The sequence below is a fragment of the Xiphophorus couchianus genome, chromosome 10 (genome assembly GCF_001444195.1).
Source record: "Xiphophorus couchianus chromosome 10, X_couchianus-1.0, whole genome shotgun sequence".
In the NCBI taxonomy this organism is placed as follows: domain Eukaryota; kingdom Metazoa; phylum Chordata; class Actinopteri; order Cyprinodontiformes; family Poeciliidae; genus Xiphophorus; species Xiphophorus couchianus.
The window spans coordinates 5,056,252-5,073,703 of record NC_040237.1 but is presented as its reverse complement, the minus strand read 5'-3'; the positions used below and the strand labels follow the sequence as shown (position 1 = coordinate 5,073,703).

General features: G+C 35.8%; 1 protein-coding gene across 3 annotated transcripts; it reads right to left on the bottom strand.

Annotated features, from left to right (window-relative positions):
* Window positions 1-2,922: 2,922 nt before the first annotated feature.
* sfxn2 (sideroflexin 2) lies at window positions 2,923-16,587 on the bottom strand. Of its 3 annotated transcripts, none has more exons than XM_028030216.1 (12): window positions 16,394-16,587; window positions 13,155-13,381; window positions 11,913-12,083; window positions 11,729-11,827; window positions 10,592-10,667; window positions 10,318-10,403; window positions 9,449-9,509; window positions 7,815-7,881; window positions 7,676-7,725; window positions 7,543-7,592; window positions 7,406-7,453; window positions 2,923-3,591 (listed from the first exon to the last, which is right to left on the bottom strand). In XM_028030216.1, the coding sequence occupies exons 2-12, from the start codon at window positions 13,307-13,309 to the stop codon at window positions 3,492-3,494; spliced, it is 963 nt and encodes a 320-aa protein (XP_027886017.1). In that variant the 5' UTR covers window positions 13,310-13,381; window positions 16,394-16,587; the 3' UTR covers window positions 2,923-3,491. The 3 variants fall into 3 exon arrangements, with proteins under 3 accessions (XP_027886017.1, XP_027886015.1, XP_027886016.1); XM_028030214.1 differs by lacking the exon at window positions 16,394-16,587 and adding an exon at window positions 16,165-16,327; XM_028030215.1 differs by lacking the exon at window positions 16,394-16,587 and adding an exon at window positions 14,975-15,024.
* Between the last annotated feature and the right edge of the window lie 865 nt (window positions 16,588-17,452).

Genomic DNA, 17,452 nt, shown 5'->3' with positions numbered 1-17,452 from the left:
CTGCGGTTTTTGTTACAGTTTCATAAGTTTTTATTGAAAGAAACTGATTTCTTTTGCTTGATTTTTGTTATTTTTTGTTACTTGTATGAATTATTGTTATTTTATCCTCAAAATACCAAAATTTTGCTCTGACTGATTATGTCATCTTTAAATATCAAATGATTGATAATTTGATTCATTACCAGTACTTCAGTATATGTTTTACCAAATACTTTTTAACTTTTACTTGTTTCAAAAAGTTTAAAAAAAATCACATTTTGAAACTTTAGAATAATTCTGAGAATAATCCTAAAAATGCCTGAGTTTTTTAGTGAAAATTGACTTTATATATACACACACAATGTGACACCATAGCTCAGTTAATGAAGAATACATTCCTGCCAGCTAAATGAAAATCACCCAAGGCTAGCTTACGCGTAGCAGAAACTTAGTAGCAAAATAAATTTTAAAAAGTGCTTAGCAACCAATTATCCAGTCAACATCACCAACAAATGCGTCCAACAAATGACCTAACAACGCAAAAAGCACAAAAAACACAAAACTATCAAGTTTTATTTGTTTTTCAAACATATAAAAGATGTAACAAATAGATAAGTACAGGTAAAGACGGGGTATTTTAATGTTTTGTACGCTGAACATGCAGCTTTGGGGCCCCCTGGTGGCTTGGAGGTCCTAAGCAGTTGCCATGTTTAACCATAGCAAGAAACTGTCCCTGTTTAAGGCACTTTTACAGGACTTGAATCTTTATTTTTCCAAGTCTAACAGAAACATTTAAACCAAAAGCAACTAAAGTTTAATACCACTCCAAAAACTTTCTTGTAATTCTTGAGTGGTCTTAACAATTTAGTTTCCCTGGATTGTAGAATTGTAGAAAACCTTTGTTGCTTTTCTTCAAATTTTCCTCCAAAACGTTTGTACTTAATTGTAACAGCACACTATTTTAAGGCAGGCAAAATGTCCCTTTGAGGGCAAAATAAGTCATTTGTAGGTTAGATAATATGCACAGTATAAATCAAATGAATAGAAATCTAAGAAATAAGAAAGAAAATCTAACAAACCCTGATAGATCCTGTAATACACATCGTCATTCATCCGACTGCAAGCCAAGTTTTAGGTTAATACCTCCTTGGGAATTACCTTGATGGAGCCAAACTGTTAATTTTGAGAATGAAATAGAGTCTGGATTCTCAGCTACTTTTTCAAGTTTTACTTTTGGGCACTCCTGCCAAAGTTTTAGGAGATTCTGTTAGTTTTTTGAGTTCCCAAGGCACTTTTCCGAGATCCAAAGTTCCCTTGCAAGGTCTTAAGACGGAGAGCTCCCTGAATTACTTGGGCAAGGTCCCACAAAGGTTTTACAAGAATCTGAGTTATATTTGCATGCTCCCGCAGATATTTTTGCAATTTCACCAAGTTACTTTTGTGAAATTCTGAGGTACTTTTGTGAGCTCCAGAACCAACATTACAAGATTTGTTGTTATTTTTATGAGATCCAAGCTTATTTTTGCAAGCTTGCTCAACAGGTACTTAAGCAAGATCCTCAGTGAATTTTAAAAGATCTTACAAAACCTTTGCAGGAACTTGCAAAAAGTATTTCATGATTGTGACAAAAGCACCTTTATCTTTCCAGCAGTGTCTCAGTAAATAAGGTTAATTTTATACAAAAAGTCTTCATTATATAAAAGGAAAAATTTTCAAATAATGTAGCAGTTTCCACACACTAACATTCCCTTTATGGAGTCAACAGGAGTTAAAGTAAAAAGAAAATAAATTAAAGCAGTAAAAGTTACAAGAGCAGATAAAGCCATAATCAGATTTCCTGTGCATCTTTTTTCCTGAACGAGCATTACATAAATCTGTTTCAGAGATTGATTTCTACATTTTATTATAAGAAACTTACTCACTTAAACAAATAAATACCTCATAATATTACCTTTTTGTAATACTTTGATAAAACTGAACTTCAAAGCAGCTTGACCTGCTCCTAAAAACTGATCAGACTTAAAATAGACACCCAGCAGCTTTTTTAGCAGTAAGTTCATGTTTTTTGATGTCTGAAAAAAGAGCCATTTCAAACACCTCCAGATTGCTAAGCATATGTTAAGTCACAGTCAATGGGTGCTGCACCGTTACCTAGCAACCCCAGCAAACTAACCTGTAACCTAGCAACCCATGCAAAGCTCCGGTATGTTTGTTTAAGCTGGTTTTAAAATGCTCTGTACAGTGGCAGCTGGAAAGACAAGTGTTTTGTTGTCGGATTACCATTTTGAAATCAAGTGTTGCATTCTTGTTGGTTGTGCAGAAGGCTCTACTTCTGCTTTTCAAAGATGCACAGTTAGTCTCAGAAAGGTCTCAATTTTGTAGAAAAAAAAACTTGGAAATTTCAGTGTCAAAAGTTGAACATTTTTGAAACTCAAACATTTTCAAAAAAAAAACTTCTAGAACTTTTCTGAGATTATTCAGACTTTTTTTCTAATATATTTTTGACTTTTCAAACTCAGAAATGTCAAAAAAAATTTCTTAAAAACTTCTAAGATTAATCTTTTGGTGGAAATGTATGCATTTATTTTCTTTCTACAATGACCCTAATACCATAGTTTGCAGCCATTTTGTTGTGTGAGTGTGAATGTTGAATTTTGGGGCATGACTAGCAGCAACTTATTTGGATTTAAAGAGACAAGACGCCCTAAAACAGTTCAAAATAGGCAGAACTGACGAGACTGAAATCTCACCATCTAAGAATGACTTTCTGCAAAAAAAATAAATTAATAAACATATTTTATTTAGCCCACAGATATATCATAACCTGTTCAAGGAAGTGTAGCATAATAGGTCATCATTTATTAATGTATCTTAGTGCAAGGGGGAAAAACAAGACACAAGAGTAGTACTATTTAAGCTTCTGAAAACACCACTCTGAAGCGCTCAGTTTTAAAACTGTGTGGGTTTTATTACAGTTCATGCCGAGTTAAACCGTCAGGTTGGCAACCATTTCAAATGAAACAGCAAATCTCCAGCATTACTCCTTTCTGGCACAAGAGAGCAGCAGCTTCCACTAGAATGAGAGACCGTTAAAGACTCATCATGTTCATAAAGGCATTTTATGGTTCCACAGTGAAGCCAATGCTTCTTAACGTAAAAAAAATAATAACTTCAGTTCGGCAGCGTTGCTCCTGTTGCTCTGTAAAAGGCACAGGGGGATCAGGACACCGGCGGCTCATTTTACAACAAAGAAAAGATCTACAAAGGCAAAGTAACACTGCGTTCCTGAGTTGAAATCGTTTGGTTTCAGAACAGCTGTCCTCTCTACAGAGAAGGGATTGGTGACAAAGAAAAGCTGAATACGACGGATAAGAAGCAGACTCTGAAATGAAATAAACCTATAAATTCTTTTAGATCAATGATTAAAAAATGGCGGCATGCTTTGTGAACGCGCTGACCGAAGCAGCCCATGCGGTGTGTGTCAGTAGAAACAGCAACCGGCTCTCTGACCCTCAGAGGCCTTTGTTGAAGTAAACTAGCTGGACTTTGTCTCCGTATTGAGACACGATGGCGTCTCTGAGCTCAGGCTCCAGCTTCGACACGGCCATGGAGCTGCAGGACGAGAAAAAATACATTTAAAAAATAAAGAAAAAACATGATTAGTTAATGAAAACATACTGTTTAAACTGATTTACAACCATAAAATGTTTTAAAACAATATCAGTATTATAATCACCATTATTATTCATATTGTTGCATCAAAATGATCATTTTATAAATTACTTTCATTATCATTCTTATTATAATCAAAAGTATTGCTACTTATATTAATACATATAATAATATATATCATTTTATAGTAACAACTGATGACAACTTTTACTACATAATCATTGTTGCTATCTCAATTATTATTATTGTTCTAAGTAACAGACAATTGTTATGATTACAATTATTATATTATTTTTCTCACCATCAATATCTAAAATATATTTGCTATTGTTCCTATTATATTATTTATCTATGATATAATTAATAATAATGTTGTTAAAATAATAACTATTATTAATAGTATATTTTTTACATTATTGAAAATTATTAATAGAATAGTATTAACAATATTATTGTTATTAACAACAATACTTAACATAAATTAATAATATTATTAACAATATTATTATTAATAATAGTTATAATCATAATAGTAGCAATTATTATTTATTTATCTATTAACTTTTTGGTAACACTTTATTTGACGGGTTGTGAATAAGACTGTCATGACACCGTTATAAACATGACTTAACACCTGTCATAAACATGACATAGCACCTGTCATAAACATGACATAACACCTGTCATAAACATGACATAGCACCTGTCATAAACAGGACATAACACCTGTCATAAACATGACATAGCACCTGTCATAAACAGGACATAACACCTGTCATAAACATGACATAACACCTGTCATAAACATGACATAACACCTGTCATAAACATGACATATCACCTGTCATAAACATGATATATCACTTGTCATAAACATGAGTAAATCTTCATGAATATTTATGACTGTTGTCATAAAGTGTCATTCGGTAAATCATGACACTTTTAATACAAAGTTGACATTATTCAAAATGTTTTTGTTACGAAAACTTGACATTAACCAAGAAATATTAAACTAAATTAAACTTTAGCTTTAATAACATAAAGTTACATAATTTTTAAAGTTTAATCAGTAATACTTTTATAACAAATTTGTGTCAGATCATGATTTCTTGGTTAATATCAAGTTTTCATAACCAAGACATTTTGAATAATGTCAACTTTGTATTAAGTGTCGTGATTTACCGAATGACACTTTATGACAACAGTCAAGACTTACTCATGTTTATGACAGGTGTTATGTCCTGTTTATGACAGGTGTTATGTCCTGTTTATGACGGGTGTTATGTCCTGTTTATGACAGGTGTTATGTCCTGTTTATGACAGGTGTTATGTCCTGTTTATGACGGGTGTTATGTCCTGTTTATGACGGGTGTTATGTCCTGTTTATGACGGGTGTTATGTCATGTTTATGACAGGTGTTATGTCCTGTTTATGACAGGTGTTATGTCCTGTTTATGACAGGTGATATGTCCTGTTTATGACAGGTGTTATGTCCTGTTTATGACAGGTGTTAGGTGATGTTTATGACAGGTGTTAGGTGATGTTTATGACAGGTGTTATGACATGTTTATGACAGGTGATATGACATGTTTATGACAGGTGATATGACATGTTTATGACAGGTGTTATGTCCTGTTTATGACAGGTGTTAGGTGATGTTTATGACAGGTGTTAGGTGATGTTTATGACAGGTGTTAGGTGATGTTTATGACAGGTGTTATGACATGTTTATGACAGGTGATATGACATGTTTATGACAGGTGTTATGTCCTGTTTATGACAGGTGTTATGTCCTGTTTATGACAGGTGTTATGTCCTGTTTATGACAGGTGTTAGGTCCTGTTTATGACAGGTGTTAGGTCATGTTTATGACAGGTGTTAGGTCATGTTTTTGACAGGTGTTAGGTCATGTTTTTGACAGGTGTTAGGTCATGTTTATGACAGGTGTTAGGTCATGTTTATGACAGGTGTTAGGTGATGTTTATGACAGGTGTTAGTTCATGTTTATGACAGGTGTTAGTTCATGTTTATGACAGGTGTTAGGTGATGTTTATGACAGGTGTTAGGTGATGTTTATGACAGGTGTTAGGTGATGTTTATGACAGGTGTTATGTCCTGTTTATGACAGGTGTTAGGTCATGTTTATGACAGGTGTTAGGTCATGTTTATGACAGGTGTTAGGTGATGTTTATGACAGGTGTTATGTCATGTTTATTACGGTGTTATGACAGTCTTCTTCACAACCCGTCAAATAAAGTGTTACCAACTTTTTTTTACACCTCATAAATATTAATGAGTGTCCTTTCTTCCTTACTGGATTCAAAACCAGATTCAAATTTTCTTAAATATCCAAGATATAAAGTGAAGCTGCTTGAAAAACAATTCCTAAATTAATTATTCTTAATAAATAAACTATTTGTTTGGTTCTGGGCTATATTTACACTTTGATTAATGTTTGAAGAGCGATAGTGAATTTCTGATCGTAGCTCCTAAATTGTTTGCTCGATTCGATTTCTCACACACATTTAAAAGAAGCTAACTGTTGTAAAAAATGTAAGGGTCACTGGATGTCTTCTGAGAAGAACTTAAACTTTAATCAGCTGTCAAAGTTTTATTACAGCCGAATTATAAACTCTGCATCACTTCTTTTGTTAGCATGTGTCCCGTAAGATAATCCAAAACATTTTAGCTCGCTGTTTTAAACTATTTGACGCTCACTTCTCTGCTCACAGCTGAGCTTCCCGTTATCATTTCCTCGTAGACATTTTATTTCAGCATCTGAAGTCAGATAGCCGGGATTTATAGATTTGTTTGCAGGTCATAAAAACCATCTGCTAGCCAGACAGCAGGAGCAGTTTTACGACTGTTTAGTCACCCAAGTAAATCAACATGAATGCAGCGAGAAAAACATCTGGACTGCGCAATAACATTTAGCAGACTTTTTAATTTGGGAGTTTCTTTGCTGGTCTGAAGACTTTAAGATGCAATACAGTTTGAGTGATGGAGAGATCAATTTCAGAGCTTCCCAAAATACTGCAGAGAGCATTAAAATAAGTCAAAGTTACAGGTTTGCATACATTAATCAAAGAAGTGTTGGGGGAGGGAAAGAGGGATTTAATTGAAATTATCCCGACTGTCACAAGGATGGAAAGGAAATAGAGAGTGAAAGAGCAAACGAGAGAAGGAAAGAAAGAGCAAAATAGTGAGACAGTGAGAAAAAAGTGTGAAAGGAAGCAAAAAAGTAAGGGAAATGAAAGGACAGTGAAAAAGAATATGTAGGTGCAAGAATGGAAGAAAGGAATAAACTATATATTAGTATACAGATGTTTATATTACTTTTCGATATTTCTATATTCAGCAGGAGTATATTTTGTTTCTGCGCTGCTGTAACAAGTAAATTTCCCCACTCTGGCATTAATAAAGAAATATTTTATTCTATTCTATTCAAAGAAAGAATAAATTAGTCCAGATCTAGAAAACACTGCATTCAGATTTTTTTCCAGATTGCATTAGAAGCCTAAATATAGTCATTAAGTGACAATATCAAAGGAAAATCATGAGGCCTTGGCTCAAGACTTTCTACAGCGCTGAACTTGCTTGGCATCTTTAACAGCTCACAGATTGCAATTTTCTCTCCCCATTTCCAACTTGTTTGACTCAATCAGACATAGAGTCAAAAGGGACAGCGAAAAACCTGCGTGAGATAAGGCGTTTGAATGTGGCAGCAGGTGAAAGGACGGGATATTTTCATTACCATCGCTGAGGGAACAGGGAACAGGCCGCCGGCACCATGAAGATCAGACTTTTAAAGGAAAGGAAATATACAAGTCACCACTTAAAAACTGTGGAAGCTATTAAAACTAATGTGACCCTGTGACCTTCTGTACTCACAAGACTCCCACCAGCATGACCTGAATTGGTCCGTGAAGAAACGTGATTCTCTGTTAACGGGCGGAAAGCGATGTGAGGACGGGCGGACACATTTACCTGACATTAGCACACTGATGGAGACAAACGATCTGACCTGCATGAACTTGTACTTTTCCAGCCTCTGCATGATGATGGGGAGGATGACTAGGAGAGGAAGTAAAGGGAGTCAAAACAGGAAAGGGGAATAAATCTCAACATGATGGTGATAAAGAAGGAGCAACTGTGTTTCATACTCATTCCTGGTGCTGCCATGGTGATCCGGGAGATGACCACCTGAGTGATGCCTTTTACTGCTGCTTTCTGCAGGTGAGAGATGAGATTTCACGGTGAAAAATAGAAATTAAAGGTAACATGTTATGCTCCCCTGAACTGGTTGGGGTAGGTCTATGGGCTACTCAAAATATATTAATCATTTTATATATATTAATCAATATATATATATATTTTTTCACTAAATCATTCTTCGATAAGAATCTTGTCACTTTAACTCCACATAAGCTGCTGGTGGCCACGGCAACTCATCGCTGCAAACAGATGCACAGTTATATAGCTATACATGTTTAAAAAGCAGAAGTGGAGCCTCCTGCACAACCAACAAGAATGCAGCAACTGGTTTTCGTATGTCAAGTTAACAATAAAACACTTGTCTTTTTCAGCAGCCATTGTACAGCCCAGGCTGTCGCAATAACAAATTTTGCTGAATGATAAATTTTCCCAGTAATTCTTGCGATGGATGATAATTTAGCTGTTTTCACACCATTTTCAGGTGATATATTGATGATAGCATAATAATGCAAGTTTGAGCTTTCAAAGATCAATTCATTTAAATGTTTTAAGGAACTCTTAACACTGCCACTGGAAGATATTTTAAATGTCCAAAATAAAACATGGCAACCAAAAACAATAAATAAGAACCACGTACAACTGAAACCATAAATGAAACTGATTATAATGTCTTTGTAAATAAATTTTCCCTTGAAAAAATAACAATCAGGATGGAAATGATCAACCTCATTTCATTTATCATGTGATTACCAGCTGAGGAAATGTGCTGTAGTTCTGCTTGGGTTGCTAGGTGACGGCCTGGGCTCGGCTGGGGTTGCTAGGTAACAGAGCAATGCTGCTGACTTTTGAAATGGCTAATTTTCTAGACACCAAAAAAGCAGCAACTGTCCGGGTGTTTGTTTTTTTTAAGCACTTTGGCTGCTTTTAGAATCAGTTGGGACACAAAATGTGAAACTTACATTTCATCCAGGTATTAATTTTAAATAAATGTGTGGGGCAAAAGTCATTAGAAGATTTTTTTTCTTTGTTTTTCAGTCAATCAATGGTAGCTAAAGAACAAGGATTGTCCATTTCTGATTAGAAAAAAAAAGGAAAGCAGCAGAATTAATTAGTTTCCCCTGACAATCCTGAAGAGTAAATCTGAACATTTTCCTTTTTCACAAGCCAGCAGGTTTACTTTTGATGCAAAGCCCTGCTAGATAAAACAAGGCTGCTCAAGTGTATAAAAAAGTTCTTCAAATGTGGTATTCTTTTAATCACAATTTTAAAAACTAAACTTTTTCTATCTTTAACCCAACATTTATCATCTTTAGTTGAGATGAAAACCAAAAGTATTTTAGTATAAAAAGAGTAAAAACTTGTGGAAGACGTTTTAAAAGTGATCTATGTCAAAATCACAGTTAATTCCAACACGACTCTAATCTGTAAGCAATGGAAAGGCATAACAAAACTATTGAGGTCATTTTTTCTCAAATTCCAAAACAATATTACTATTATGAACTAATAAGTGAAGTCATAAGATTAAACTTAGTTCAAGCCTCTTAAATTATACAGTTATAAATGTAGATTATGATGTGCTGACCTTTGAGTGACCCAGTTTGTTGCCGTTTTCATCCGTGACAGCGATGCCATTCAGAATTTCCCTGAAAAATACCAAAAATGGACGAATTTTAGAGACATTCTCAGAATGTGATCCAGTTTTTGACTTCTGTGGTCTGGACTGAAGATGGTAGAGAAAAGCAATGAAGATCAACATGCAGATGAAACAATAAATTAGGTAAATGGTTTATCAGGACGTGCATTGTAGCTTTTAAGTCAGACAGCTAATAAGTAGATGTGTAAAAAGCGTTGATGAGTGTTTCCAGTAAACCAATATATCCAAGATATTCAACCAGACCACAAGAGCCTTAAATTAGTCCAGAAGCGTAATGTGGCCTGATGATGTGTCAAAAACAACTCAGAAATATGAGATAAATCTAGTCCTTTGTCAAAAACACAAACTCTTACCAAGTAGTTTTGGTCAAGTTTGTGGTGTGAATATTTTAGTGCACTTGAAATTAGACAAAACTAACTTGCAAGTAACTTTTCAGCAAGATATTGATAAAAATATCAATATCTAGTTCCACTCATAAATGCTTTATGTCATAGGTGAAATAATCTCCCAGTGAAACTACTACTTTTTCGTTCAATATTAAAACAAGCCCATATATCTTGCTGAAAGCTGTAATTTCGTTTTGTCTTATTTCTAGCAAACTAAGATATTTGCACCAGAAACCCGATCAAAAACACTTTTTTGGTAATATTTTGTGTTTTTGCAACAAAGGTTTTATTTCAAGTAAGGTTTTATTTAGGAAACTTCTTATGCAAATACATTAAAAAGCTTTTGGTTGTATGGCGGCACAATGTAGCAAGGATTTATGGGTAAAGCAAGTTCCACGACGGAGGACTCACTGCTGCCGCATCATGGGAATGTTGACACAGTTGGCTGCTGCCACGGCAGCAAACGGGACCCAGCGAGCCACGAGAGGAGGAGCTTTCTGCAGAACAAATCATCATAAACACCAATGATCTCCCAGGTAATCTACATCACATGATAAAATAACACAGATCTGTTGTAGTTGTAGCACGCCAGCCTGAAAACTGAACCAATAGGACTGCTAGCTTGAGGTGTGATGAGCAGAGGGACCAGTTCGTGCTGAATAAACTCCTCTGTGTGTGTTTGTACCTTTGTGTAAAGGTTGAGTCCAACTGCTGTTGCTAAAGCTGTGCTGGTTGCTGTAACGTAAGCCACTCCGATCTGCCTGAGGAACAGGACAAAAGCTCTTAAAACGGCCTCAACAACACATTTTCAGTCAATTCAAGAATCAAAGTTCGTGAAGCATTTCTGATCGGATGTTTATTGAAGATAAAATCTCATTTTATCCCACAGATACATGCTCACTGCTGATACCAAAGCCTCCTATCTTATGAATAAAGCATTACCTGAAACCTCTTCGAAGACAAAGGTAGCTTTGCCTGTGTCTCATTTGTCTAATTACTTTCAAATTAAATAATCAGTTTAATTTAAGTCTTTAAAATTGCAATGAAACAGTGTTGTGCTTGTCGCCCAGCAGGTAGATTTTTAGCACCAACAATGTAGCTTTACACTTTACATCATTTTATTTTGTTTCAAGTGTCTATAGTATTTTCTACATGAGCAATCTTACTGCAGAGCCAAACAGTTTTCCCTATAAACAGCCAACAGTGCACAGCTGGCCCTGTGTTCACCCACATACGACTGATACAGCCGAGCCGATCTAAACCGAACTGAGCTGGTTGATAACATTTGTAAGTTGAGCTTTAATGTTGAAGTGAAAGCCCAACAAGATCCTTTCTTCTTGTAATTTTCATGTAGGAAAAATAATATTTGGTGAACAGAAATATAATTTCAACAACAAAGTAGTATTTATTAGGTGAATTGTAGAGCAAAACAAAAAAAATTATGTGGCCAGAAAAGAGCTAATTTCTTCCAAAAATCATATTTATGAGAATAAAGTTTGATGTTTTCTAATGTCAAAAAGTTGTAAATATGCAGGAAAAAATGTTTTCAATGATTGAAGGCAAAAATCTATAATATTAAAATATGATATGATGACATTATAAAGTCAAAAGTTTGGTAGATGTCAGGAAAACAGGTTACAGTTGATGGATGGATGAAAAATGAAAAATTGATGATGGATGGATGGATGGATGGATGAACAATGAACAAAAGAATGGATGGATGGATGGATGGATGGATGGATGGATGGATGGATGGATGGATGGATGGATGGATGGATGGATGGATGGATGGATGGATGCGCAGCTTTATTCTGGTTCTCACTTTGGGGAAATGGGCGAGGCGGCGTTGCGGTTGGTGTAGTTGACCAGAGCGTTGAAGGACTGGTTGACCCACTGCCAGAACACCACAGCAGGAACGGTCCTGAAACCAGAGCAGCAGGTTCAGCTTCCGCTTCACAGCAGGAAGGAAAGATACATGGAGGTGGTTCCGGTCCGGTCCCAGCTACCTGTAGAACTGCAGCATGAAGCCTGTGATGGCCATGCCTCCGGGGACCTGGAAGGACATGCGGCCGATGAGGTTCATGCGGTCCCCCGTGTCCGGGTGGAAGGCTGAATCGTACAACTTCTTTGCATAGTACAGCTGCTCCACTGAAGTACCTGGGGGAGTGGATCCTGCCCTGCGCAGAACCAAGGAACGATACCACTCAGGTGTAGTGCAGCAGATGATTAAATACTTCAGCAAATCGTTCACATACGGAGACAAGAACCTAACGTGGCACAGATCTTCCCAGAGGCTTGTCTTTTTGAAAAAACAAAAAAAAACATAAGATATTGAAAAATTCAAGATGGCCGCCATGGTCTTCAAGGAAAATTCATTTTTGTACTAAATTTGCTAATGGATGGTCAAACCATACTTAGTTGCACCCACAGAATTGTTTTTATATTTTCCAAGATGGCCACCAACATTTAATGTTTTTTTAAATAAAATTGATGATTAGATGAATGTGTTTGGTGTCAAAGTTTGAACATTTTTCACAAAGAAGTCATATATATTTTCTTGTTCTTGTGTTTTCTGGTTTTCAAAATGGTCACTGTGGTTGTAATGGACAAATAAATGATGGCACTAAAATCTTTAGCAGTTATTACAAGTGAAGTGCACCGCTGACCTAGACATTAGGCTCACTGACCTCTAATTCACTAAACAATTAGCGAATCGTTTACCTAAATAATTTGCTAATTGCTTAGCAGAGCTAACGGGGTTAAGCTATTGATTAGCAGAGCTAATGCTAAACTGAAAAACACAAAAATTTGCAGAAGGTAACACTAACCATTGAGACAACTGACTCTCAACCTGTTGCACATCTTCATCTCCTTCCAGTTGACGACAATGTCTTCAGTTTCTAATTTTGCAACATATTATTACTTTAAAATTGCATAAATAGGATGACCAAAGCAGAAAACATCTGATGTGACAAAGTTCATCCCAGTCATGGAAATGGGTAACGTTTTATGGCAATGATTGGCTAAAAAGGCTCAAAAATGGCAGCCATCTTGAAAAATGGTTGTCATCTTGAAATCCAAGTAGTTAGTGGAAAACATGAAGAACAAACAACCTGAGGGGCGAGCATGCAAACTTTTCTGCTTGTGTCAAATAATGATTTCTATAGTAAAGTGCTGCACTGGTGGGAAAAAAAGAGGAAATGCTCCTCCTAAATGTTACAGGTGGAGTTACCGTCATTTTTTCTCACCTGCAGCTTTCTACTAGAGCTTTGGCTTCATCCAGCCGTGAGTCTGGGAGGACCGCGGTTCTGCAGTCGGTGATGTTAAAGAAGTGCTTCAGCCGCCCCATAAAGGTGGACTGATCCCACCGGGGAGCATCGATGTCGAAGGAGCTCAGAGCCATTTTGTTTGTTAAAGTCAGGCTTCTTGCACCTTGTTCGCCCTGAAGGAGGTCAGCAGGAGCTCCAGACGAAACCTGAGGACCAACAGAATATTCTCTAATGAAAGATATTACATATTTTTTACAGTCTGCATAACCATCAAACTTCTGCACTTCTCAGATCTGCTGGAAACATCCAGCGTACTCTCATAGCCCCGAACAAAAACAAACTCCCATTTCCCCTTGAAACAATTTGAAGGCCCAACAGACTTTCACTGGAAATCATTGACCACCTCCTGCTAAATCCTTCCATCGGCAGTCTTTTTGTGTTTCTGCAGCTGCTGCGCTTCATCTTAATCGCCAAGATGAATCAAAACCTGCTGAATAAGCAGTAGAAAATTAAAAACTATCCTCTGTATGTGAAATGAAACCTTAAAGTTTCAGGTTAAAACAGGAAAGAAAGAAAAGCACATATATATATATATATAGTGTCTGACTGAAACTGGATTGTTTCTAAAGCTGTTTGTTCAGAGAGTAGGTTAAAGGGCTGCAGATGCTGGTGGGAAACACAGAGTACAACCAAAGATTCAACTGTTCTGTTCACAGTGTCACAAAACTGATTTAAAGTGCAGATGAAAGGATCAGGAGGGTGCAGCAAAAATTATAAGCAGGGATAATTATCTCTTTAGCATAAACATCGATTATTCACTATATGTGGAACTTGCAATAAGGTCTGTTTTAACAGCATTAGTGATAATTACCCAAATATCCCTCAAAGATGGCCTTTTTTATTAATTATTTAAATTCTGAAGCAAAATAAGCAACAGGATGCAGCAGGGAGCACTTATAAAAGCAAATAAGCCATTTTAAACTTTATAAAAGCAAATAAGCCATTTTAAACTTTATAAAAGCAAATAAGCCATTTTAAACTTTATAAAAGCAAATAAGTCATTTTAAACTTTATAAAAGCAAATAAGACAAAACAAATAGTATTTTTACTGAGAAAAAAAATCATCCAGAAACAAATAAACCAGATAAAAACAGAAATATGTAGCTGCAACCAACCAACAACCAATATACAAGGTGCCAAATTAAAAAAATAGAAAAATACTTCAACAGTAACGTCAACGTCTAATTTTTCTGGAAAAGAAAAACCTTTGTGTTGATTAGTGATGCCAAATGGTTTAAGATTTTCCCTCTTTTATTTGATTTGGCAGAGATATTTGTTTTTGTAAAGACCCAGCTATGCGTGTACAAGACTTAAACTGCGGAGATTATGCCTTATTTTGGGGCTTTTTATTTCATACCAACATTAAACATAAATAAATGTTTATGTAGCCTTCCAAATGAAATAATCATAGATACAAAAGAAACAATAGTAACAAAACATCGGCATGTGAGCAAGAGAGAAAATGCTGAGTGATTATGATCCCATTAGCATAAACTGGTGACAGAAACGTAAGGAACTAAAATCTCCGATCTCTGAAGTCTCATTCTTTAAATTCAAAATCAGACATTGTTGAGTGAGAAATAAAATGTCTGCAAATGGAAACAGTACACTGCTCATGCTATAATGACAAAAATATTCTGGAGTGATTCTGAAATGTCTGTGAAACCCTGCCCTGATGTCTGCCTGGTTTCTCCCTGCAACAAATGTCTTTTTCTCACCAAGTTATAATCTCTCCTTACCTGCAGACCCTGCATCATGGTCCCTGCTGCTGGCCTCTGGTCTAATGTCTCCTCCCTGACTTTGTTCTATCTATTGCAACAATAAAAAAAATCCTTAAATATGTGAAAAACTTCTGCACAGAAATGAAAGAGGTCTTTTTCTAGCATTAAATAACTAGCAAATGATGGAATATTTTTCAGATGAAAGTAGCTACAGTTCATAATAATCAGGTAAAAGTGAAAAGTATAGCAGAGTAAAGCTAATCTCTTGGTTTGCTTGGAAATGTTGCAAAGTTTTTGGCATTTTGCTGGTTTGTTGCTATGATTCCAACATACCAAAACCAACACTGCACATCACCACAGACACACCATCCCCACACTTAAACATGGCAGTGGCAGCATTATGTTGAGGGGATGTTTTTCCAGCACATTTAAGGAAGCTAGACGGAAATACAACCTCCAAGATAAGTCCTTAGGCTGGAAAGTAGGATGGTGTATTAGGGCCACTATATATAGAAATAATGGCGAGTAAATTTCCACAATATAGCTCACAAATTTTGAGATTAATCTCAGAAATTGTTTTAGAGAAATCAAGGAAAATTTAGCATTTTAAAAGTGTTTTTTCTAGCAAATTTTCAAAATCTGAAATTTCTTGTTTTTTTATAGTTGTTTTTTTTATATATACTTTTTTTTTTTTAAATTAATCTCAAAATTTCTGAGTTTTTGGTTTTTTTCTTGCAAATTTTCCACTTTTCATACTTAGAAACTTCCCTGTCTTTTCAAAAATAATTTCTGAGGTTTCTTTGGCTAAAATTTCTTTTTTTTTTTCTATCTAAAATAGCCACAATACAAGGAAAAAACATTCGAGACTTTAGTAGAGATTTCCAAAGGCTCGTTGTAGTCTATCCAGGTAGATCTAGCTTGCACAGATATACCGCAAATTTACTTGCATGCATTTTCCACCTCTACAGCTTAGGATTTACTCAGGTTTGACAAACCAGATCTGCAGGTCAGAGCACATCCAGCATATCTGGACAAATTTCCAATACTGATTTCAAAGACGTGCATCCAGCTTGGGTTAAATAAAAAACAATCACGTGTTTGGACCGGAATCATTTGGCCTGTGGAGTGTAAAAAGGGGATAGTTCAAAGAAACACACCAGACTGAGCAGTTACCAGCTCAGTCTGACACCCCGGAACATCCAACATACCTGCGTTGAGATCTCCGCGCGCCACACGGAGCAACCTGGCAGGTAATCACAATTGCTCACGCGATAAGGTGGTAACGAAACGCGCACGTGGCACGGCGTCATCCAATCAAAAGCTGGGATTGATCCCCCCTCCACTAACCCACCTCTTGTAAACCGGCGAGAACCAAACCAAACCCAACACACGAGGAACAAACCGCAGCCTCAGCTTTACGGCCAGTTAAGAAATTACCTCCGTGACGTGTTTTTCCTGCTGCCAGCGTGGGAGAGGAAAATTATGAACATCCACGAGCGAGTGTAGCTCACAATAGCCAAAATGTTGGGGTGTTTATTTGTTTTTTATCTGTAGGACATTTAGCACGCAGCTAAACAAACGTGCTCTTCGTACGTGAAACTGGTGCTGCGTTCAGGTGAAATGGTTTAAAAAAAATTCTATGACAACAGCGGTGGTACGCTTTCGTCACCGTGCTACGTGGCAAAACTCGACACGCCTCCCAAATAGGAAATACTGGAACATAAAACCAGAAACATACAGAGTAGTACAGTATAGGCTTATCGCAACAAATCGCATGATAAATGAAGACGAGATCATTAATTTCCATTTGCATAATTGATCGTTTTTCTCTTTTTTCCTCCCTCTTTCTACTAAAAATTGGTGCTTTGGTCTCAACTATCCCTTTTTTAAATTTTGTTTTCAGAGACTTCATAATTAATTTTATTTGTTTTTTCTGTTTGCTTTGTTTATTTATTTAGCATATTCTTCCAGTTCCAGTGTTACATGTTCATTAGAATGTAAAATGTATTTATCTTCTTACATTACTATTCCATTACTATTATATTACTTGAAAATGATCTTAAAACAACAATATTATCCTTTATCGCAGTAACTTCTGGGACAATTTATCCTACACCAAATATATGTTCTTGTAACAGCTCTGCATAATGCAATATAAACCGATTTGTCCCTCAGCAAACAGACAGGAATATTCACACAAAGGTAAAAGTAAAAATATATAATGACAAATGTTATACTATAAGACTAAAGATTCTGTTTTATAGTATAAATAAATAGGCAATAAATGTTACATTTCTCCCTTTTGTGTATAAAGTAAGCATACATACACATGTGGAACTTAGTAGGATTATATGACCAGCTATTTCAAGAGTGAAATACTATCTCATACTTATAACTAAGCTATTATAACTAACTCATATCGATTATCTCATAATTATGAAATGCTATTTAATTTTTATGAGGTAATATTACATAAACATGAGATGTTATGATATA